Below are 21,767 nucleotides of genomic sequence, written 5' to 3'. Positions count from 1 at the left end.
TCCCCCAAACCCAGAGATGCTGCCTTGCAGAGCTCGCGGTGTGGCCCAGGAAACACACGGCGCCCCACAAATCCAGCCCACAAGTTGCCGTAGTCTGTGGACTGAAGCTCCCCAACCCATCAAAGCACACACCGGCTCCTTTCAGGACGCTCGGAAAGACCTGTTTCTAACGTTATTTAAAAATGTCGAAGGAACGCATGAGCCCCTCTATTCACAAGGAAGAAGGGTGCGATGCAAGCTCCGCGGCACCCACCCTCCGCCGCGCCGCCCAGCCCCTCCCGCGAAGGTTCGCTGCTCTCCGCCCAGCTCACCCCGCTGCAGGCCTCCACCTTGGGGGGCCTTCCCGCCCCCACGACGCCGACCCCACGCGCTGTGCCGGTTGGCCGCCCGGCGCACGGTGCCGCGGCTGGAACAGGTCCCGATCGCGCCTGACGCTCGGAGACGCGGAGTGAAGGCGGGTGGCAGCGTCCCGCGTGGACGCGGACCTGGCCGCCCCCCCGGGTTTCCAGGTCTTCGCTCCCCTTGTCCTCGGGGGGTCCTTCCACCTGCGCGTCCTTTCGAGGCGACACCTGCCACACCTGCCGCGGACGGCTCCGCGGCGCCTCCCAAAATCGCCTTCGCGGGCGGCAGACACCTGGCCGGTCTGCGACCCCCCCCCCCCCGCCCCCGCCCCGGGCCTGACGGCGCTTTGCCTTCGCCTCAGCCCGAGGGGCGCCCCCGCACGTGCGGGGTAGCACCCGCCCGAAACCCCACCCCTGCCCTCGCCCCGACCTGGCCCTCGCCCCCCCCCCCGACAATCTGCAATAGCAACTGTTGCTAAGGGGTGTGTCTCGGCCCCGCGGAGCCTCGAAAGTTCGGCGGCTCATGAATATTTGATTATTCAAATGAGGTCCTGCCCCTGTTGCTATGGCGCCCAGGTCCCGCAACCCCGCGGCCGGAAGAACAACCCGGAATCGAGAGAGCGCCCGGCGGCGGAGGGTGGCCAGGGCCGAGCCCGCAGGGCCGGGCACTGGGGCGGAGCCCTCAGGTGAGGGCCTCAGACTTCGCTCTCCGCCTGGAGCCAGGGGGTGAGCAGGACAAGGGGCGGGTGCGAGGATTGAGCTGCAGTGTCAGTGGGGGACTCTGATGCCCCCAGAGGTTCAATCCGGTCCCCTGGGGACCCTGCCTGCACCCCCACCCCCGCCGCGGGCTGTGCTTTGAGAGGCTCCCAGCACTGACATAGGAGGGGTCAAGTTCTGCCCCTGGGGGGGAGAGGAGGCCCGGAGCAGACCCTGCGGGGGTGGGGGGTCTCCCCGGTGGGGACCGGCTTCAGAGCCTCTCCCGTAGTGAAGGGTGGAGAGGCGGAGGGGACCCAGAGAGCTGAGAAGCCAGGCCAGGGGCTGTGGAGGGCGCAGGTCTCGGGTGGGGTGGGGGGATGGGAGGGGGACTCCCGGAGTGTCAGGGGGGTGGGAACAGGGCCTTGAACAGTGTGGACATATATTCGGGCCAGCGCATGAATGTGGGGGACAGTGTCCACATGGGAGCCACAGCCTCCAACCCAGGCCCTGCTGGACCCCAAGACCTTTGGGCAAGACTGGACAGCCCCCTCGGGGCTGCTCCGGGGCAGGCCCTGCAGCAGATGCCTGGGCACACAGGGAGGAGGGTGCTGGGCCCATCGCCTAGTGCTGCCTGCGGGCACCCCAGGACCTGGGCCTGGCAGCCTGCAGCCTCCCCGTGGCCTGAGGCTGGCGGGGTGGGCACAGCGTCTTCCCAGGGGACAGCGTGGTCGGGTCCTTCTGCCGGGCGAGGGGCCTTTCACCAGCGGAGAGAGGCAGGGAGCCCAGGGAGCCTCTGGAAAGGAATCCTCGCCGGAACTCCATGAGACTCCATGGCGGGCTCACCTGCACGGCCTTGAACTCCATGGGCCTCCGTGGCAGGGTCACTTTCTAGAGGGGCTCCCCAAGGCACAGGGGCCTGTGCAACCTGTCCCAGGGCCCAGCCTCCCCACCATCTGTCAAACGCAGCTGATCTCTCCCCGGGCGGGTGGGGGGGGGCTGTGGACACGATGAAGAGCGTGAATGTTGAATGTGCTCAAGGGGCAGATAGGCCTGCGTGGTGGCATCACGGGCTCCAGGGGCCAGTACCTGACGCCCCTCTGTGTGTCCTGCCCGCGTGGAGTCCACCTGTCTTGGGGTGAGGTCTCGCTCCACCCTGTGAGGCCTAAAACAGCGGGTTGTAGACGGGTCGGTCGGTCTCATTAGGAAGGTCAATCCGGGAAGGGCAGCAGGGAGCGCAGGGGTGGGGACGTGGGGGTCAAGGAGGCTCCACCCAAGGTGGAGGGGGCGGCCCGGACATTCCAGGCAGACCGTGGTGCTGGCCCGAGAGGTGGTTCTGGGGCCTGGGGCCCAGCACGGCATCTCTGTCGTTCAGGAGCACAGCCGGGTGAGCCCGTGCAGGTGGCCTCGGGGCCTGCAGGGTGGGCAGTGCAGGAGCAGCAGGGGCCACAGAGGCTCACCCCCGGGGGACGGACCAGGCAGTAGAGCCAGAACCCCTTTTGGAGAGAGGGTGGGTTCGCGGTAGAGGAAGTGGGGGTTGGAATGAGGGCCAGGCATTAGCACCCGAAGGACCCCATCTCTCACCCACCTGGCTGGCTGCCTCATCGGCCAGGCCAGGGCTCCCATCAGTATGGTGGAGAGCACCAGGCTGGCAGCCCCTGCCACTTCTGCTCCTGCCTGCTTCTGGGCCCTGTGGCCCTGGCCCAGCCTGTCGGGTCCCCTGGGCACAGTAACCTGGGCCAGGACCTGGCCAATCCTCCTCTCTTTTGCAGGTGCCGCCTGGGGCCACATGCCACCCCCATGCCCGGATGTGTGACCCACCCTGGGAAAAGACTTCTGCCTCCAGGTGAGGGGGCTCCTTGGGCACCGGGGTGGGTGGGGATAGGCCCCAGACCCCGGTCCTGGGCCCCCAGGGCTCAGAGACCATCGGGTGGAGAAAGCACAGCACAGGGCCTGAGGCAGTGTCTTGCTGCTGGTCAGAGCGGGCAGCTAAGCAAGTGTGGCCCAGAGCAAGGCTCCTCCCATGGAGCCTGAAGGAACACAGGGAGGGTGACCTGCCCAGGCAGGGGGGTGAGCCCAGGCGCAGGGAGGGGCAGGAGGCCTGCTGGCAGGCTAGGCGGTGAGGGCCCCACTGGGCCTTCTCCGGACCTGGGGCCGCGGTGAGGGCTGTGAGGACCAGCCTTCCGCCTGCTTTGGCCTCCGCAGGTTGGATGTGGATGGACCAGACCTGGCACAGGCCCCTGGGCCTCGGCCCAGCATGGCTCGCGTCCTCGTGCGGGAGCTGAGCTGGCAGGGCCCATCCAACCCCTGCCCGCAGAGCAAGGCCCCGGGTGGCCACAGGGACAGCCACGGCAAGTGGCTGGCCGAGGAGTGCCTGTCAGCTGCCCGACTGGTGAGTTGGGGGAGACTGGGGCCCGGGCTCAGGCTGCAGGGGCCTGCATGGGGGCGGGAGCGGGGGCGGGGGGGATGTTCCAGGCTGGTGTCCTGCCTGCCCTCCATCCCGGCCCTGCTGGCCTTGCCTGTTTGACGGATGTGTCCCTGTGCCTGCTGCACCCATGGGGCCGAGCCCAGCTGCTTGTGACAGATGTTCAGGCCCCAGCAGGGGCTGAGCCAGGTAGGAATTCCACAGGTGTTTGCTGAGCACCACTGTGCCCTGGGCTCTCAAGACTGAGAGCGGCAAACCCTCCAGGCGCACAGCCCGAAAGTGCCACGTACGGGGAATAAAAGACAGGAGCTGGTCGGGTCCCACGGGTCATCTCTGGGGCAGCTGATGAAGACTTTGTCCCAAATCGGGGGAGGGAAGGTGTTCCTGTCATCGCCCCACCCTCAGGCGGCAGGTTCTGCTGAGCCCTCTGACTGCAGGTACTCGCAGTGGCTTCCTGGGCAGCCCTGCACCTCCCAGCACCCCCACCTCCCTTTCTGGCTGCGGTGAGGGGTGGACGCCGCCACTGCCAAGCTCTCCGTCGCCCACCCTCGCTCCCACTGGAGGGTTCCTTGGACCCACCTGGGTGATGCACCCGCCAGCACGCAGCCTGGCTGCCTGAGGTCCCCCCACTTCCTGACAAACATGGAGAAGGGTCCTAGTTGTCTGGTCACTGCAGGTGGACAGGACACTCCCACCAGACCCTGTCCCCATGCCTCCCGCTGGCCTACACCTTCCCGGGGCCCCAGTCCAGCAGGCAGCTGTCACATTGAAAGGGGTCCACCCACCAGCTCCTGTCCTTTGCAACCCCCCACCCGGACAGCAGGACAGGGTGGGACTGGGTCTGGCCTGGCTATGCCCAGGGAGTGCCAGGAGCAGGGCCCGGCAGGGCAGTGACCCCCATGGCATCTTGGCTGGGCCTGGAGGTGCACCTGACCTTGCACCTGCCCGGCACCACACACCAGGAGCCTCACACCAGCCGAGGCTGGAACAGGCCAGAGGGCCACCAAGGAGGGGCCCTGGGAGGGAGTGACCGCTGTCCAGTCCCCAGGGATGAGTGCCCCTTGGCTCTGCAGAAGGCCCTGGCCCAGGTGGAGGACCTGCTGCTGGTGAGCACGCTGGAGATGTGCGTGGATACCCGTGAGCACAGCCTGGGCAACTTCGGTAAGAGCCCCTCGCTGTCCACCCCCCCCCACTGTCAGGGCCAGACCGCTCTTTGAGGGTCTGCTCGCTCGGGCCCTGCCTGCCAGGCCCTGCTCTCTGGACCACTGCACCCCATGGGCCTTCCCTGCACCCCATGGGCCTTCCCTGCATTCCTCTGTCCAGGGGTCGGGACTCGGTCTCACAGGGCCGTGCCCTGTCCCTGGTAGGAGTCAGTAGCTCAGAACCTTTCCTGGGGAGTTTGGGACGCTCAGGGACACCGGCTGGGGGTGCCCATGGGCGGGCCTTGGGAGGTGGCTGGGGGTGGGACCCAAACTTTGGTGGCCCCGCCCATGCCTGCTGGCTCCCCTCCTCCAGGCCAACTCCTAGAGGCCAGCGGCCTGGAGGCCTCCGCGTGGCCCTAGGGGTTCAGGCACGCCTCCTGCGCCCCCCACCCCTGCACCCTTCCTTTGAGCCTGGCCTCCCGCGCCCCCCCCCCGCACCCTTCCTTTGAGCCTGGCCGCAGAGAAGCCCCGGGCAGCAGGGGCAGAGAGGCCGCGAGGCTGCAGAGAGGCGGGCTGGGGAGCAGATGGGCAGGCCTCTGACCTCCCTGCGGCCCACAGGGGTGCACCTGCCCAACCTCAGCCAACTGAAGTTGAACGACAGCCGCCTGGGCTCCGTGAGGTGAGTGCCCTCCTGGGCCCACAGGGGTGGGGACGGGGTACACTACCACCCCTGGTGTGGTGAGGCCGGGCTGAGCTGCCCAGCACAGGGGCGGCCCGGGCCCTCCATTTTGCCTGCCCGAGACCAGGGGCCGCCACATGGAGGGAAGGCAGGGAGCCCTTCTGCAGCCTGGAGGCTGCCACGAGCCCACTCACACCTGCCGTGGACCCGGGGACAGCAGGTGTGGGTGTGGCTGGGCGTGAGGCATGGCCGCCACCCTAGGGCGGCACTGACCACCAGCCCCGCCCTCTGCAGAGACCTGGGCACCTCCCTGGGCCGCCTGCAGGTGCTGTGGCTGGCTCGCTGTGGCCTGACCGATCTGGATGGCATCGGCTCCTTCCCGGCCCTGAAGGTGGGTCTGCGGTGCCCTGGGCCGGGGCGGGCACCACGCCGGCCGGGGCTGAAGTTCCCGTGCCACCCCAGGAGCTGTATGTCTCCTACAACAACGTCTCGGACCTCAGCCCGCTCTGCCTGCTCGAGCAGCTGGAGGTGCTAGACCTAGAGGGCAACGACGTGGAGGACCTGGGGCAGGTGCGCTACCTGCAGCTGTGCCCGAGGCTGGCCGTGCTCACCTTGGAGGGCAACCTGGTGTGCCTGCGGCCAAGCCCCTCCGGCAAGGTGCGTGCGAGGGCGGGGAGGCGCTCTGCGGCTCAGGTCCTTAGCCCCTCCCATGGCCTGGGGCCACCTGCCCGCTGTGGCTCCTTCACTGTGAGCTAGAGGCCTGGCAGTGGCCAGTGCACCCTCCAGGCTGGACAAACCCCACAGGGCCACGTGCACAGGCCACGTGGAACCACGCGCACTCTGTAACTTTTCCACATAGAATTGTGTGTACACACTCACACACACACAGCCTGCAAGCCTCTGCACACACCCCTGCACTGTTGTGCACCCTGCAGCTCACAGCCCCTGCCCTGCCAGCTGCTATCTGCTCTGGCACCTGGGCCAGTGCTTTGAGCTCAGGGCAGCTCCACAGGCCAGAGGGCACCACTGGATCCTGGCCATGAACCTGGACAGTGAGAGCACCGGGGTGAGGAGCCAGGGTGCCCCAAGTCCCTGGTGCCCAAGAGTGACCCGGACACCAGCCCCAGCTCCCCTACCCCAACCATAGTGGGTCGGGGGCAAGTGGCCCCAGGACTTAGCTGGCCTGAAGGGCCCACGCCCCAGGCCTGCACCCCCTCTCTGCCCTGCAGGTGCCCCGGGGCTACAACTATAGGGCACAGGTGAGGAAGCTCATCCCCCAGCTGCAGGTCCTGGACGAGATGCCCGCCACGCAGACGGGCCTGCCCACCGCCCGGAAGCTGGACCAGGACTGGCTCCTGGTGAAGGAGGCCATCAAGGAGGGCAGTGTCCTGGACAGCCTGCTGCCCAAGCTGGGTAGGCAGCCCCCGCCCCACCCCGGCCTCGGCAAGGGCTGCCCAAGGAGAGGCCCCCACCCGTGCCTCCCTGAAGACAAAAGCTCTCTACCGCCAGCCCCCCACGTTCCCAGGCCTCTTAGAGATGGGCCGCCTCATGGGCTATCTCTTCTCAGCCTTAACCATGCATCCCAGAGCCCTGCACACCTGCCTCCAGGCCAGGACACCTCCCTGTGGGCAGCGCCTGGCTGGGGCCCCCATACCCATCAGAAGAGGAAGAGGAGGTCCATAACCTGGGCCCCGGGACACGCAGATGTTGGGTGGTGGGGTCCCTGGTCTGTGGACAGAGCCTGGGGGGCTCTTGAGCTGGCCAGCGGGTGGGGTCCTTGGTGACCTCTGATTTTGACCTTCGGGCAGATCATCCCCACGGAGACCCCATTCGAAGATTCGGCCCTGAGCTATCCCGGCCTGAGCTCCAGCCCCGGGTCGCCAGGCCTTGGCCCCTCACCCTGCTGGCCCCTGGGGGACCCCTGCCCGAAACTCGGCTTCCCAAGGACACAGCCCTAGAGGATGACACCAGCAACCTCACCCACGGTAATGGGACCCCCCACCCGCAGGAAATTGACCCTGCAGCCCCTCAACCCTAACCAGGCCCAGCCACGCCTTCTTCCTCAGGCTCCGGCCACGTCCTCTGCGGGAACCCCACCAAGGGCCTTCGGGAACGTCAGCACCACTGCCAGGTATGCCCTGCTCCCAGGAGCCGGGACCCAGCCACGCCCAGGGCACCAGTGTCCTGGGTTTTGCTCCCCAGAACGGACTGGCGTCCTGGGCCCTCCTCCAGAGTGGACAGCATCCTGGCCGGCCAGTGCCCTGAGCTATAGCCACTGGGGGCCCAGGCCCCGGCTCTCCCATGCCCTCTGCAGCCGAATAAGTCTTTCTCCCCCGAGCCTGCTGCCCGCCCAGTTCCCTCCATGCCCCCAAACCAGCCCTTTCCCTTCTCAGACCTGGCTGCCCCCAGAGCAGCTGCCCCCACACAGGCCTGAAGACCTGGCCACCAGGGCCTCCGCTCCAGGGCCTGGAGACAGCCGGGACCTCCTGGCATTGGCTGGACTTCGGGCGTGGAGAGAATTGCATCTGCGGTGGGTGCTGGTCCCCGCACGGAGCCCCGCCATGGGTGTCCTGTCCGGTGGGGGGTCCCGGCTGGGGCTGCGTGGCTGAGCAGTCACTGGTCCCCAGGACGGCCGGAGGAGCTGGTCATGGGAGCCTGAGGCTGGGTGCCGTCCCACTCACACTCATTGGGGATCGGCTCCAAGGCGGGGCGGGGCTGCAGCCCCTGCCCCTGCCCCACCCCAGCCTCTCCCCTGCAGGCGCCTGGCTTCTGGGCAGGCAGGGGCAGCAGCTCCCTGGGGCCCACGGCGGGTCCCTGAGGAACAAGAGGACAAGGCTGAGCCCAAGACCTCCTCCAGCTGCTCAAGCCAGGTCCCAGGTACTGAGAGCCACAGGCCATGGCGGGGTAGGGCCGCACCACCCCCTCCCCGGGCTCTGAGCGGGCTGTGACCCGGAAGTCCTCTCCTGGGGGTGGGGGCTCACAACTGAGGGGACAATCCCAAGTGCCCCTCCCCTGAGCCCATGGGACCATAAGGCCACCAGGGCTGGACGGGAGACAAAAGGCACCCCCAAAAAGGGCAGGGGCGGGGGCAGTGAGGGGCCATGACCCATGAGCAGGACAGGCCCAGGGCAGCTCTCAGGGAGCAGGGCCCGGCTCTGGCAGAGGGACAGAGCCCCCCTGGCGGGCAGGAGACCGAGGCTGGGAGGAGTGCCTCCCTCCATCTTGCAGACAGGGCCTGCGCTGGGCTCAGGCCAGAGAAGCAGGCCAGGTGAGTTCCTCCCCAAGAGACACTGGCTTCCGAGTGACAGGGGCAGAGTGGAGCAAACCCAGGGGCTGCGAAGCAGAGCCACCTCCCCTGGCGCAGTCCAGGGAGGCTTCCTGGAGGAAGGGTCTAAGCAGGCTGGGGAACGGCAGGATAGCGAGCCTAGGCAGGGGCATGGTAAGCAGGAGCAGCAGGAGCACAGGCTGAAGGCTGGCTCAATGGCCCTCCTGCCCCACCCCACCCCCCATCAAGGGTACAGGGCCAAGCAGGAGAGGGTGGACCCTGAGATCAGCTAGTCAAGAGGGGTCAAAGGCCACACACCTAGTGGAGGGGTGGAGGGTGAGAAGTCGCCAGAGAGGACGGAGGGAGTGGCTGGGGTGATGACAGACACTGGGCGCTCTGGAGGAGGCGGGAAGCAGCATCAGAGCCCCCCATCCCAGGCTGGGTGACCCCGGACAACTGCCCAGTCCGCCAAGGTGGGCGCAGGCTTTGGTCTACAGCAGAGGTTTAGGAACTGGCCTAGGGCCACCAGCCAGCCGGTGAGCAGGCCCTGGGGGACAGGACCTAGTGACCCAACGCCAAAGTCCAGGAGGCGGCTTCTGCTCACGCTAGGGTCAGAGGTCACCCTGAGGAGGGCCACAGCTTCTCCGGGGAGCAGGAGCGGGGCAGAAAGGCACTGCCTTGGGGGAGCCAGGGGTTAGGGGAGGAGCCCCGGTGGATACTGAGGCTCTGCCTGTGGCGACCCTACCCCATGATTCCTTGGAGGGGGGGGGGCTTTGTCTGATATGCGCTTTCCTTGGTTTCCAGGGCCTTCCAGGACCTCGGGCTATAACCTGCTCCCCTCTCCCCCCAAGGTCCCCATGCCACCTGATTCGAGCAGCAGCTCCTGGGGGTCCAAAGACCTGCAGTTCCGGGGTCGTCGGCTCAGAGCCCTGGGTCGCTCCGGGCCTGGCCGGGGTCAGGGGCTGGCTGCAGTGGATGCTCTGAGGTCAGCCCTGGAGGTGGCCTCCGGCCCGAGCTCTCCGGCCCAAGGAGGTCCAGGCCCAAGGCCAGCACCAGACCCAGCAGCCAAACCTCCAGCCCCGTGGTGTTTGCCACACCTGAAGCCCATCACCCCAGCCCAATCCCACCCCTAGTGTAAACCCCACCCGCTGCCCGGCCGGCTGGACAGGACCGAGGGGACCCAGCGTGTTTGAGGCTCCTCATAGAACCCAGATCATCTGGGGGGAGGTCGTGGGGGGAGGAGGTGGGCCTGGCACAGCGAGGCCCCTCTTGCTGGAGAGAAGTGGGAGTTGGGACCGGCCGGGAGGAGGCGCAGGGCCCCCACTTCTGTGGGGCAAACCTTCCCAGGCCTGGAAGACACCCGGTGGGGCCACCCCTGGAGCTGTGGTCCCGGCCTAGCGCTCGCCTTAGGCATTCAAGAGTGCGGCCAGGCCCCCCATCCCAGGCGTTCTTGTAGGGACGGGGCGGGGACACCGGGAAACCCAGAGAATCCTTTCCACTCCCAAGTGTACAGAAATGCAGTTTACTTCATAGGTGACGTTGGTTCAATAAATTACGCAGCTGGCACTGTCTGCCTCCCACGGCGTTCTCCCCGCGGCCCCCGGGCGCCCCACCCCACGCTGCCCCGCCGCCGCCACAGTCAAGGAGAGGCCGCCCGAGCCCGGCTCTACACCGGGCGATACACGTTGACGGGAATGGGCGGGCAGCTAAGGAGGCGGAAACCGAATCTTTTCTCGGCCATGCTCTGCACCGACAGTGCCACGATCGGGCAGTCCCGGTCGACGGTCTTCCGGCACACCTGGGGGGCGCGGGCGTGAGGGGCGCCCCCGGCGGGAGGGAGGGGCCGGTGGGAGGGGCTATGAAGGGGGCGGGGCCCGGAGGGCGGGGCGAGGTTGCACGGAGAAGGGCGGGGCCTGGGCGGGAAGGGAGATGAACGGGGCGGGGAGGGGCGGCCGGGGGCGGGGCTGCACGAGAGGGGCGGGGCGATCCACCCGCGACGCCCCGCACGCGCGCTCTCACCCGGACCCTGTGCTCCTTGTGCTCCTTCCCTTCCTGACAGTCTGCGAGGTCCGGCCCGTCCTCTGCGTGGGACAAGGGTGAAGGGGGCGTCGGGCCGGCCTCGCCCATCCTGCCGGGCCGCCCCTCCCTCCTCACCTGCCGCACGCTCACGGGGGATGGCGGGCAGAGGCTCCCGCGCGTCGGTCTCTGCGCGCTCGGGCGGCGCCGGCACCTCCCCGGGGCCGAGGAGCTTGCTGGGGGTCAGGCGCGGCAGCGGGGCCCGGGTCCTGGTGGGGCGAGCGGGTGGTGAGGGCCCGCGCCGCCCGCAATCAAGGGGCGGTCCCGGCGGGCACAGGGCTGGGAAGGGGCGTTCAGGGGGGACCCCTGAATGACCCGGGGCCGGCCTGGCGAGGGCCGGACTGCGGAAGTGGGGGGCGGTCCTATCGGGTCTGGGGGACGTTTGGGGGGCAGAGCCTGGGGAAGAGGCGGAGATCGAGGGACCCGCGGTCCCCACCTCGGCCTCCGGCGGCTCCGGGCCCGGGCCTTGGGCGCCCGACGGTTGCGCGGGGTTCGGGGCGGGCGCCCCTGCTCGGGAGTGCCGTCCCCAGGCTGGGCCTCCGGGAGCGGGAAGCGGTCGATGGACAAGTTGGTGTGGTCGTCGAGGGTGCTCGTGGCGGGCGTCACGCTGTGCGGAGCCTGGTGCTCACTGAGGAGCTGCGGGCGGGCCGGGCGCTCGGTCACCCCGCCCCGCGAGCCCCCCAACCCCCCAGCCTCCCGGCCGGACCCGCACCGACCTCGCCATTGGGGCTCAGGAGCAGAGTCACCAAGCTGCGGCGGGAGCGGACGTGGCGGGGTCCCCAGCCCACGGACGAGGGCATCGGCTTCTTGGCGCTGCCGGACCCCTTGCCCCAGACCTGGGGACGGCGCCGGGCGCGGGTGAGGCGCGCGGGGCGGGCGCGCGCGGGCGCGGGGGGCGCGGGGCGTACCGTGACGTGGTGCTGCGGCGCCAGCAGCGTGCGCGGCGGGAAGCGGTACAGGTACACGGGGAAGTCGTGCTCCAGCTGCTGCAGCGTGAAGCCGCCCAGGTCGACCGTCTCCTCCACCGACTGGTTGAGGACGCAGATGAACCGCTCGCGAAGGTTCACGGCCGCGATCTTCACGCAGGAGCCCTTCCGGCTGCGGCGGGAGCGGCTGGTCAGGGCCCCCTCCTGCGGGGAGACCGGCTCCTGCCCCCCCGCCCCGCGCCGCCCTCACCTCCAGGGGTGAGACAGCTGCCAGTGGTCGGACACGACGCGGGCCTTGCGCACCGGGCCCAGCCGGTCTGCGGGAGAGGGGAGGCCGGTTTGGGAGCGGGACCCTAGACGGGGCGTCTTCTGGGGACATCGCCTGCGAGGCCACCTGGCCTGCAGCGCCAGGGGTCAGGTCCAGCTCAGGAGGGGTGGCGGGACCCTGGGGCCGAGGGGAGCAGAGGAGAAGTTCCTGGTACTGGGAGGAGTTCCAGCCAGAGCACGGAGGCCTGCAAGACCCCCTCATCCAGCGGTTCTCAACCTTCCTCACGCCGCGACCCTTAACACAGCTCCTCATGTTGTGGTGACCCCCGACCATAAAAGTATTTTCGTGGCTACTTCATCACTGTCATTTTGCCACTGTTATGAATCGTCATGTAAATATCTGATATGCAGGATGTATTTTCATTGTTACACATTGAACATCATTAAAGCATCGTGATTAATTACAAAAACTATGTAATTATATCTGTGTTTTCCGATGGTCTTAGGCGACCCCTGTGAAAGGGTCGTTTGACCCCCAAAGGAGTTGCGACCCACAGGTTGAGAACCGCTGCCCTAATCCCTACAGAGAGGCGGAAGGACGTTGGGGTGTCTCATTTAGGGCACTGGACAGAGATCGCCAGGGCCCTGCAGGGCGGAAGGGAGAAAACAGGGAGGCACGCCCCAGCCACCTTTAGACTCGGCCTTCCAGTCCCTGATGGAACTCCGGAGGAAGCTGCCAGGCCGCGAGTCCTGCGACGCCCTGATGGAGCTCCTGGCACGGGAGTCCTGCGACCCCCTGATGGAGCTCCTGGCACGAGAGTCCTGCGACCCCCTGATGGAGCTCCTGGCACGGGAGTCCTGAGAGGTCCGGATGGAACTGTGGTGCCGAGACTCTACCTGCTCGCGAGAAATGTGGCCTGGCGCCAGGGGCGGGTGCCCTGTCACCTTCTGCATGCCGCGGCGAGCGTCAGATTCAGAGCTCCCCGAGCTGCTGGTGCCCACGAGGGGCAGGGAGCTCCACTCCACACTCTTGCGAAAAGACTCCTTGGGCAGTTTGCTCAACCCGGAGCCACTTTCTTCAGGTTTGTCCAGCCTGGAGCTACTTTCTTCAGGTGGTGAGCCGGATGGGAGCTGCAGGGTCTGCCTGCGGGAGTTGCGCCTGCAGGCCACAGTCTGCTCACTAGCTGCGGGGCGACTGCTCCCGGACCCAGCCCTGCCCCCAGCTTGCCTCCCCACGGTAGGCGGGGCACCCCAAGTTGTGGTCCAGGGCCCCAGGACCCAGCCTGGGAAAAGGGCTCTTGGCAAGCCCCGGGGCCTTTCCCTGCATCCCCCCCGACCCTGTCCTAGAGATCAGAGAACTGACTCCCAAAAGACTCAAGTGACTTGTCCAGGGCCCCTGAGGGTGGTGCTTGGGCTCGGCCAGCCCTCCCTTCCCAGGCCCCTGGAGGAGTCCCTCCCTGCCCAGCGCAGTCACTTGAAATCCGAGCTCGACTGCATGTTGGCCAAGAGGTTGGGGAATCGATGGGCGATGGCGTTCCAGTCCACATCCTCCAGCCGGAAACCCTGCCCACGAAGCAACAGGCATGTGGCCCACCCCTCCCGCCAGGGCCGTGGATGCCCGTGAGGGACCTGGCTCACCTCCTGAGCAGGGGAGGCCTCATCATTTTCAGAGGGGTCACTGAGGTCCAGCAGGGTCTCCGCAGTCACCACCTGCAAGAGGGACCGGAGGCCAGTGGGCAGGGGCTGGGGGGAGGGCACCTGTCCCCCCAAGACATCTCTCCCCTTCGGCCTCCCCAGCACCTGAGGCAGACACTTGCTGAGTGACAGGTGGGCCTGGACCCCTGGGCTTGTGGTTCCTCCCTGTCTCAGGCCACCATCCGAGCAGGCTTCCCCAGCAGGCCAGAGCCCCCCAGCAAGAGCTCAAATCTGGGCAGGCTGGGCTGGGAGGCTGGAGGGGGGGCCGGGCGGACTCACCTCCACGCTGCCGGTGGATGACCTCAGCATGCGGCCCACCCAGGAGGAGCTGGCCAGCTTCACGAGGCAGGACTTGTGCAAGGCCTCCAGCTGGGCCTCCAGCTGCTGCACCACGGTCTTGGTCTGCTCCAGCTTCTCCTCCAGCTTCTTTTTCTCCTGCCCCAGGAGAGCCCACAGGGCAGGTGGGGCCTTCTCCGACCCTGCCCCTCTCTCCGAAGCCACGCCCTGCCCAACTCCCAGGTCCTCTCACCAGCTGGGCCTGTTCCTTTTGCTGTTTTAACTCCAGAGCCAGCTTCTGGACCTGGATCTGCAGGGGCTTGTCCTGCAGGGGCTTTACCTGCAGGGGCTTTTCCTGATTGTGATAGCTCCTGGGAGAAGGGGCGAGCTCAGTGGCCCCCACGACTGGGTTGGCAGTCAAGGAGGGGGGCGGGAGGGGCCCCAGGGCACAGGCCAGTCCAGCCTGAGAGGATATCAAGTCTTTCAGGATGAGGGTGGGGGATTAGGGTCAGGCAAGAGGCAAAGGTCAGAGTAAGGGTCAGGGCTGGGATCGGGTTGGGGTTGGGGTTGGGGTCAGGCAGAAACCAGCAGTTAGGGCTGGACCAGGGCTGGGATCGGGTTGGGGTTGGGGTCAGCCTCAGTGGTTGGGGTTGGGGTGGGGTTGGGGTCAGGCAGAAACCAGCAGTTAGGGCCAGACCAGGGCTGGGATCGGGTTGGGGTTGGGGTTGGGGTTGGGGTTAGGGTTGGGGTCAGGCAGAAACCAGCAGTTAGGGCCAGACCAGGGCCGGGATCGGGTTGGGGTTGGGGTTGGGGTCAGGCAGAAACCAGCAGTTAGGGCCAGACCAGGGCTGGGATCGGGTTGGGGTTGGGGTTGGGGTTGGGGTTGGGGTCAGGCAGAAGCCAGCAGTTAGGGCCAGACCAGGGCCGGGTTCGGGTTGGGGTTGGGTGGGGTTGGGGTCAGGCAGAAGCCAGCAGTTAGGGCCAGACCAGGGCTGGGATCGGGTTGGGGTTGGGTGGGGTTGGGGTCAGGCAGAAGCCAGCAGTTAGGGCCGGACCAGGGCCGGGCCGGCCGAGCTGGTCCCTGCTACCTCTGCAGTGGAAGCCTGGCCACCTCGCGCAGGACGCGGGAGCGCCGGGCATCCTGCTGGTTCCGCTGGTCACGGAGGGACCGCAGGGCCTGGATCTCCAGTTCCCGCTGCCTCCACAGCAGCCGCAGTGTGTGGGGATCCAGGGACTCGGGGGCCAGTCTGCAAAGCCGGCACCCCAGCTGCCTATCAGGCCCTACCCTCCGGCGGGCCTGGTTTTTAAGCGGCTGGCCGCCTCTCCCTTCCCTCCTTACGGCGGGTTGACGGAGGCCGCTTGTGTGGAGCTGGACTTGGTGTCCTTCAGGCCGGCGGGAGCGACCAGGTCTGCGGGTGTGTCCTCTGGAGGCTCCAGGGGGCTGCTGACGGCCTCTCCACCCACCGGAGATGGGAGAGCCTCTTCCTCGGCCTCTCCAGCCTCTGGGCAAGACTCGGGGGCCATTTTCGATGTTCTCGGAGGAGCTGAGAGGGGTGGGGGTGTCTGCCCTGTATGACAGGTGCACGCATCCCCCAGGGCTCTCCTCAGCCAGAGCCACAGGCGCGTGTGTGTCTGACAGCCCCAGGCAGCACCCCTGGGTGGCTCTCCAAGGAGGCCCGTGTGTGTGTGTGTGTGTGTGTCTGACAGCCCCAGGCAGCACCCCTGGGTGGCTCTCCAAGGAGGCCCGTGTGTGTGTGTGTGTGTGTGTGTGTGTGTGTGTGTGTGTGGGTGTGTGTGTGGTGGGTGTGGGTGTGGGTGTGGGTGTGTGTGGGGTGTGTGTGTGTGTGTGGTGTGTGTGTGTGCGTGTGTGCGTGTGTGTGTCTACTCCAGGGGACAGCAGACGGTGGGTCACGTGGGTGTCCACACCTTTGTGTTTCCGACCAGGCCAGGGCAGCAGGACACACCTCTAGGCAACGTCGCCTGCGTTTTCATACATTCTCTGTGGTCTCCACACTAAGAGCTCTGCCCTCCAGGATCTGAGGTACCCACCCCAGCCTACAGCAAGGGTCCCAGAGGTTCTGGTCCTTTACCCACAATGCCCATGCCCCCCCCCCCCCACCCCACCCCCACCACCCAGACCCAGGGCCCTACCCCTGACACTCACCTGAGGCCTGAAATCCAAGCAGGCCGGGGGAGAGAAAGGCTCTGTAGCATTGCCATGGATACCAGCACCCAGAAAGGGAGGGGCTGTTTGTTACCAGGAGCCTCCAGGGAGACCCAGACCATGGCCCAGAGTGAGCCCCAGGCCCCCCACCTCCTCCTCCTGGAGGGCTGGTCCAGCCTGAAGGAGAAGCCCAACGCAACTTCTGAAGGTCCGGGGTACACCGAGGGCCCAGCAGGGCCTGCTACGGCCTCATTCAGCCCAACACCCCCAGCCAGCCCTGGGGGAGGCTCCACAGGCCCTCCCCCGCCTGCCCATGCAGATCGGTCAGTGAGTATCGGGGGTATGGCTGTCCTGTGACAGCAGGACCAGGCTCCTGAGAATTCGGACCTCACGGGGCTGACCCGACAGGAGGGGGAGAGGAAGGGTGGATGGCCCCAGAAGCTGGGGGAGGGTCTTGCTGAGTGCCTGCACGGTCTCTGCTCTCAGTGCCCGGTGCCCACCCACCTGACCCACACGCCAGAAACCTCACTTTCCCCTGCTCGTCTCCACCACCTTGGTCACCCTGGGGACATTCCCATAATCATGACAACTGTTCCCTCTGGCCTGGAATGAAAGTGAGGCCCAGACCTGACCCACAGGGCAAATGCCCTCCAGCCTTTGCCCCCCACCCCACCCCACCCCACCCCACCCCACCCCACCTTCACCCTTTCAACGTACATTTATTCAGACCTTCGACTTTTGTTCATGTGGGACCTCCTGTGTTGGACATAACACGGGCAGGCAGGAAGACCCCCGGGGTCCAGTCTGATTAGGGCAGAACCGGTTCTTTTTTTTTTTTTTTAATATATTTTATTGATTTTTCACAGAGAGGAAGGGAGAAGGATAGAGAGGTAGAAACATCGATGAGAGAGGAACATCGATCAGCTGCCTCCTGCACACCCCCCACCAGGGATGTGCCCACAACCAAGGTACATGCCCTTGACCGGAATCGAACCCGGGACCCTTCAGTCCGCAGGCGGACGCTCTATACACTGAGCCAAACAGGTCAGGGCCCAGAACCGATTATTTTTTTTTAAATCTTCACCTGAGGATTTCCATTGATTTTTAGAGGAGAAAGGGAAAGACAGAAATATCAATGTGCGAGGAACACATGGATTGGTTGCGTCCTGCATGCACCCCGATCTGGGCCCCGGCCAGGGAGGAACCTGGCACCTTGACCGGATTCCAACCCGGGACCCTTCGGTCTGCAGGGCGATGCTCTCTCCACTGAGCCAGACCGGCCAGGGCAGGGGCCATGGCTGAAGAGCTGCTGGCTTGGGCTCTCCCGTGGGGCAGGAGGACTGACCAGGCAGAGGAGGTGTCCACAGCTCAGGAGGGCGCTGGGCCCCCCGAGGGACAGGAAGGGGTGGAGAGAATTAGGCTCAAAGAGCCCCGGGCCTTTGTCACCAGCGTCTAGGAGGTGGGCCCCTTCCCCCACCAGCACGGTCAGCCCGGCTGCAGCGAGAGGGGGCCGGCGGCTCCCCAGCTCCCCCGACCCCGGTGCACCCCATGACTGCGGCCAGGCCCCGAGGGAGCAGGAGACGAGGGACCCTGGCGCGGGGGGCGCATCAGGCAGGGTTCTCTCTGGACGCCGGCGGGCTTGCGGGGTCCCAGGCCCGGGCCCCCGCCCTAGACGGGAGACTCGTCAGATTGGGCGGCTGCGGAGGAAGTGGGCCCGGGAATGGGGCCAGACACCTGCCCCACGCGGCGCCTCGGCTGCAGGCACGCGCTTCCGCGTAGCTCGCGGGCTTTGGCTGTGAGTGGACCCGGGCTCCACCGGCCACTCCGTGCCGCCAAGCCCCGCCCACACCTGGGCGCCGGAGGGGGGGCGGGGCGGGCGGGGAGCCAATGGGGAAAGGCGGAGCCCAAAGAAAGTGGCCAATGGGCGTGTGCGAGAGGGTGGGCGGGCGCGCCAAGAAGCCAATGGGAGAGCGCGGGGCGGGGCCGGGCGGACGGGCTGCGAGCCAATGGGTGGCGGACAGGGACGCTCCCGCGGCGCAGGAGGCGGCAGGTTGCCGCGGCGCCGGGTGCTGGGCAGGAGTCAGTTGGAGTTCGGGTCCCGGAGGCCGGCGGGCGCCCAGGTGAGCCGCGCGGAGCCCGGGAGCCTCCTGAGGCCGGCGGCCGCTCAGAGAGAGGCTCCGGCGCCGGGCCGCGCGTGGGGGCCACACCTGCGCCCGCCCCACGGCAGGGGCGGCGGCCTCCCCAGCGAGCGCTGCGATCGGCGGGAGTGGGCGGGGGCTGCCTGCTCCCGGCTCAGTGGGTCCGGAGGGCCGAGGTCAGACCCAGGGCAGGGTGCGTTCCCATGGCAGCGGGGTGCAGAGTTGGCGGACGGGCGCCCCTGGGCGCTGGGGACGGCGCCCCGCGGGAGGGGCAGTGCCCTCCGCGCCAGGTGACTGGGGGGGCAGGAAGTCCTGCATCTGGTTAATGATTCCCCTTGTTCCGGGAGTGGGGCGGGGCCAGAGGAGGCTGGGAAGTGGGGAAGCCTCCAGTGCTCCTGGAGGGCCCACTGGTTCCCCCCTTTGGGGGGCTGGTCTTGACTGCCCCCACCCCAGGAATGTGTGGCCTGCGGGTAGGGCTGGGCACAGGATAGCAGGGCGGCAGCCCCGAACCAGTTCTGTGGGTGAGGGACGGGCCCGGGGGGAGGGCCAGGCAGGGCTGGACATTGTGGCCCTCACCTGCAGGACAGGGGTATGCCCTCTGGGCTGGGCCATGGAGCTGAAGGTGTGGGTGGACGGCATCCAGCGAGTGGTCTGCGGCGTCTCGGAGCGGACCACCTGTCAGGAAGTGGTGGTCGCACTAGCTCAAGCTATAGGTGAGTCCCCACCAGGTGGACCTGGGGTGGGGTCTGGCCCTCTGAGGGTGGGGCTAGTTGCTGATCCCTCTTGCCCTCCCCTTGCTTCTCAATCTAGGGGACAAGGGATGGGGGATGTAGGCTGACCCCTCTCCCCCACCCCAGGCCAGACTGGCCGTTTTGTGCTCGTGCAGCGTCTCAGGGAGAAGGAACGGCAGCTGCTGCCCCAGGAGTGTCCAGTGGGTGCCCAGGCTACCTGTGGACAGTTTGCCAGTGATGTCCAGTTTGTCCTGCGGCGGACAGGGCCCAGCCTCACTGGGAGGCCCTCCTCAGACAGCTGCCCACCGCCTGAGCGCTGCCCAGTCCGCGCCAGCCTTCCCCCAAAGCCCAGACCAGCACTGGGCCGTGAACCCCAGAAAGCACTGACCCTCAGCCTGGGGTGCCCCAGGCTGGCCTCTGGCCTGGCGCTGCCTGAGCCGGTGGCCTCTGTCGCGCCGATGCCCGGCCCCTGCGAAGACCTGCAGGACCTGGAGCGGCGGGTGCAGAGGAACGCAGCAGAGCTGGGCCAGGAGGCCTTCTGGGAGCAGGAGCTGCGGAGGGAGCAGGCGCGCGAGCGGGAGGCACAGTCCCGGCTGCAGGCCCTGAGCGCGGCCACTGCTGAGCATGCCGCCCGGCTGCAGGCCCTGGACGCCCAGGCGCGTGCCCTGGAGGACAAGCTCTGCCAGGCTGCAGAGGCCCCTGGGCCCCCTTCGCCCACAGCATCTGCCACAGAACGCCTGCGCCAGGACCTGGCTGCCCAGGAGCGGCAGGGTGCGGAGGTACAGGGCAGCCTGGCCCTGGTGAGCAGGGCTCTGGAGGCTGCAGAGCACGCCCTGCAGGTGAGCTCCTGGGACTGGCACCCGGACTGGACACGGGTGGATTTGGGGGTTGGTCTTGGGGTCTGACCAGGTTCATGGCTATGCCCACTGAGGGTCCCATGTGCCCCAGGCCCAGGCCCAGGAGCTCGAGGAGCTGAACCGGGAGTTGCGTCAGTGTAACCTGCAGCAGTTCATCCAGCAGACGGGGGCCGCTCCCGGCACGCAGGTCAGCGTGGTTCCCGAGGGGGGTCGGGCTGGCGGGGGCCCAGCCCGGCTCCCAGCTGACCCGCTTTCCCCACAGGATCTCATGCCTCCAGCCAGAGGAAAGCCCCTCCCAGGAGCCCCCCGGAGCCCTGCCCTAGTGTCCAGCCTGAGCCCAGAGGGTATGTCTGTCTGCCCCGCTCTGGGTGGGATGAGGTCCTCCTGTGGCCCCCCAGCCCCTCAGCCTGTGTCCTCTCCCAGTTTCCCCCCTGAGGCAGAGCTGGAGGTAGCAGTACCTGCCCCTGCCCGCAATGAACGTCCACTGCCAGCCCAGCCCTGGGCTCTGATGGCACGAGCGAGGGCAGCCAGGGGCAGCCCAGCCTGGATAACAGAAGGACTGGCGGCCATGGAGGACTCGCGCCCCCATGCAAGTGGAAGCCCTCGGGCCCTGCACCTGAGACAGAACACCCGGAACTGGGCCAGGAGGCGGCTGAGGACTCTCACCTGGTACTTGCCAAGTCTGCCAAGCCCCCTGAGAAGCCTGGGCATGGCCCGCTCAGAACTTGCTAGGCCCCAAAGGCCACAGCTCTTTGTTGGGGACCGGAGATGCGTGGATGCTGTTTTTATCTGTGGGTCTGTGCTCGCGTGTGGGAGGCACCCTTCAGTGTGTGTGTGTGTGTGTTCGTTCAGGTGTGTGTGTACACGAGTGTGTGAGTGCTGCCTCCCCTACGACACTGAAACCTCAATAAACTGCCTGAAGTGGCTGGAGTGTGTCCTGAGGCAGCCTAGGCGGGGTCTATGAGGTCTAACACTGGGGACTCCACCCAGGGTCACTGGGCAGTACCCCGAGCTGCCGGGGGCTGGCCACAGCCAGGGCTCCTGAGAAGGGGTCTCCCAGGGCCTTCCGTTTCAGGCTGCCGTGCCCGCCCCCTCCCCCTCCGGGGCGCTCTGTAGCCGGAGCCTGGTGTTGGAATTGGTCAGGCTGGAGCCCTGGCTTGGGTTTTATCGGACCCTCTCCCACCTCGCTCCTCTCCCTGGGCCTGCTCCTCCCCAGCAGGAGCTGCCGCCCACTCTGGGGTGGCCCCTGGAGAGGAGGACTCCAGGACATGCCAGACCTGCCTGTCAGGTTGACTAAGGCTGAGAGCTTGTAGGGGTGGGTCCCAGGACTCCTGGGTTGGCCAGGCCCAGGGAGCTGTGCCCAGAGGAGCTCTGTAGGCCCCGTGAGGGTGTGGCCACCGGCCTCCCCACACCCCCCTCGGCTCCCCAGGTGGGCGGGAAGCCTCTGCTGGGAGCCTGCAGCCTTGAAGTCGGGGCAGCCATCCAACTCGCAGTCCTTTGCTGGGCTGGGCCGCAGCTCCCGGCTCCGAGGGCTGTGGTGAAGACCAGAGAGCTCTGTGACAGCCCAAACTCGGGCTCAGCCTCGGTACTGGGGACCAGGAGGGTGACAACCTAGGTCATGGGGGTTTGGGCTGAGTTTTGGGGTTGGCAACATTGGGATGGAGTCAGCCTTCTGGGGTGGCCCTGAGTCAGGCCTGGTGCTCCCCACTTCCTTTGGAGCAGACCACAGGGGCCGTGAAGGCCTCAGCGTCAGGAGCAAGGAAGCCAAGAGCCCAGCTTGCGGGGAGCAATGACGGGGGTGGGGTGGGGGGACTTCCCGCTGAGACAGCACAGATGGGGAGTGGCCGGATCGCTCCAGGCGACAGGAGGGATCCTCTGCTACCTCCCAGCCCGGCCACACTCCTGTCTCCACTGCCCTGCTCAGCAGCCTGTTCCTGACCCGTGGGTCCAAGCACAGGGTCACACGGGGTGTAGCCTGGACTGGAAAGGCTGAGGGGGCCATGTCCTGGTGGAAGGGCTGGGAGCACGGCCTGCTCCCCTCGCCCATAGTCCCTACCCACACTCAGGAAGGTGGGATGGAGCTGGGCCCCAG

At 67.2% G+C, this 21,767-nt stretch overlaps 3 protein-coding genes across 3 annotated transcripts; 2 read left to right on the top strand and 1 right to left on the bottom strand.

The window, feature by feature from the left end:
• Nucleotides 1-884: 884 nt before the first annotated feature.
• On the top strand, nucleotides 885-10,128 carry LRRC56 (leucine rich repeat containing 56). The gene is given in 14 exon segments (XM_036295578.1): nucleotides 885-951; nucleotides 954-1,027; nucleotides 2,807-2,880; nucleotides 3,240-3,426; nucleotides 4,533-4,620; nucleotides 5,220-5,280; nucleotides 5,575-5,671; nucleotides 5,743-5,937; nucleotides 6,510-6,693; nucleotides 7,089-7,265; nucleotides 7,347-7,411; nucleotides 7,674-7,810; nucleotides 8,039-8,157; nucleotides 9,350-10,128. Coding segments are annotated over 14 exon segments (1,854 nt in total). The 3' UTR covers nucleotides 9,679-10,128.
• Nucleotides 10,129-10,191: 63 nt separating this feature from the next.
• Nucleotides 10,192-15,309, bottom strand: LMNTD2 (lamin tail domain containing 2). Its single transcript, XM_036295552.1, has 15 exons — nucleotides 15,136-15,309; nucleotides 14,874-15,052; nucleotides 14,126-14,156; nucleotides 14,039-14,095; nucleotides 13,789-13,944; nucleotides 13,453-13,524; nucleotides 13,289-13,377; nucleotides 12,504-12,973; nucleotides 11,798-11,864; nucleotides 11,530-11,719; nucleotides 11,338-11,457; nucleotides 11,058-11,257; nucleotides 10,700-10,830; nucleotides 10,565-10,626; nucleotides 10,192-10,343 (listed from the first exon to the last, which is right to left on the bottom strand). Exons 1-15 carry the CDS (start codon nucleotides 15,307-15,309, stop codon nucleotides 10,212-10,214), a joined length of 2,130 nt encoding a protein of 709 aa, XP_036151445.1. The 3' UTR covers nucleotides 10,192-10,211.
• Nucleotides 15,310-17,944: 2,635 nt separating this feature from the next.
• On the top strand, nucleotides 17,945-20,279 carry RASSF7 (Ras association domain family member 7). Its single transcript, XM_036295861.1, is given in 7 exon segments — nucleotides 17,945-18,069; nucleotides 18,670-18,689; nucleotides 18,691-18,800; nucleotides 18,945-19,657; nucleotides 19,767-19,862; nucleotides 19,938-20,019; nucleotides 20,099-20,279. Coding segments are annotated over 7 exon segments (1,164 nt in total). The 5' UTR covers nucleotides 17,945-17,955; the 3' UTR covers nucleotides 20,128-20,279.
• The last annotated feature ends 1,488 nt before the right edge of the window (nucleotides 20,280-21,767 follow it).

This window comes from Myotis myotis, unplaced genomic scaffold (assembly GCF_014108235.1).
Source record: "Myotis myotis isolate mMyoMyo1 unplaced genomic scaffold, mMyoMyo1.p scaffold_m19_p_27, whole genome shotgun sequence".
NCBI classification, from domain to species: domain Eukaryota; kingdom Metazoa; phylum Chordata; class Mammalia; order Chiroptera; family Vespertilionidae; genus Myotis; species Myotis myotis.
This window is presented reverse-complemented; position numbering and strand designations above follow the sequence as displayed.

Bases quoted from the DNA above. Each gene is read 5' to 3' on its own strand.
- LMNTD2 (XM_036295552.1), bottom strand. From the start codon at position 15,309: ATGGCCCCCGAGTCTTGCCCAGAGGCTGGAGAGGCCGAGGAAGAGGCT. The intron at 13,945-14,038 runs GTGAGAGGACCT...CTCCTGGGGCAG, and splicing joins AAAAGGAACAGGCCCAGCTG to GAGAAAAAGAAGCTGGAGGA. The intron at 11,865-12,503 runs GTGGCTGGGGCG...CCTCTCCCGCAG, and splicing joins CTGGAAGGCCGAGTCTAAAG to ACCGGCTGGGCCCGGTGCGC.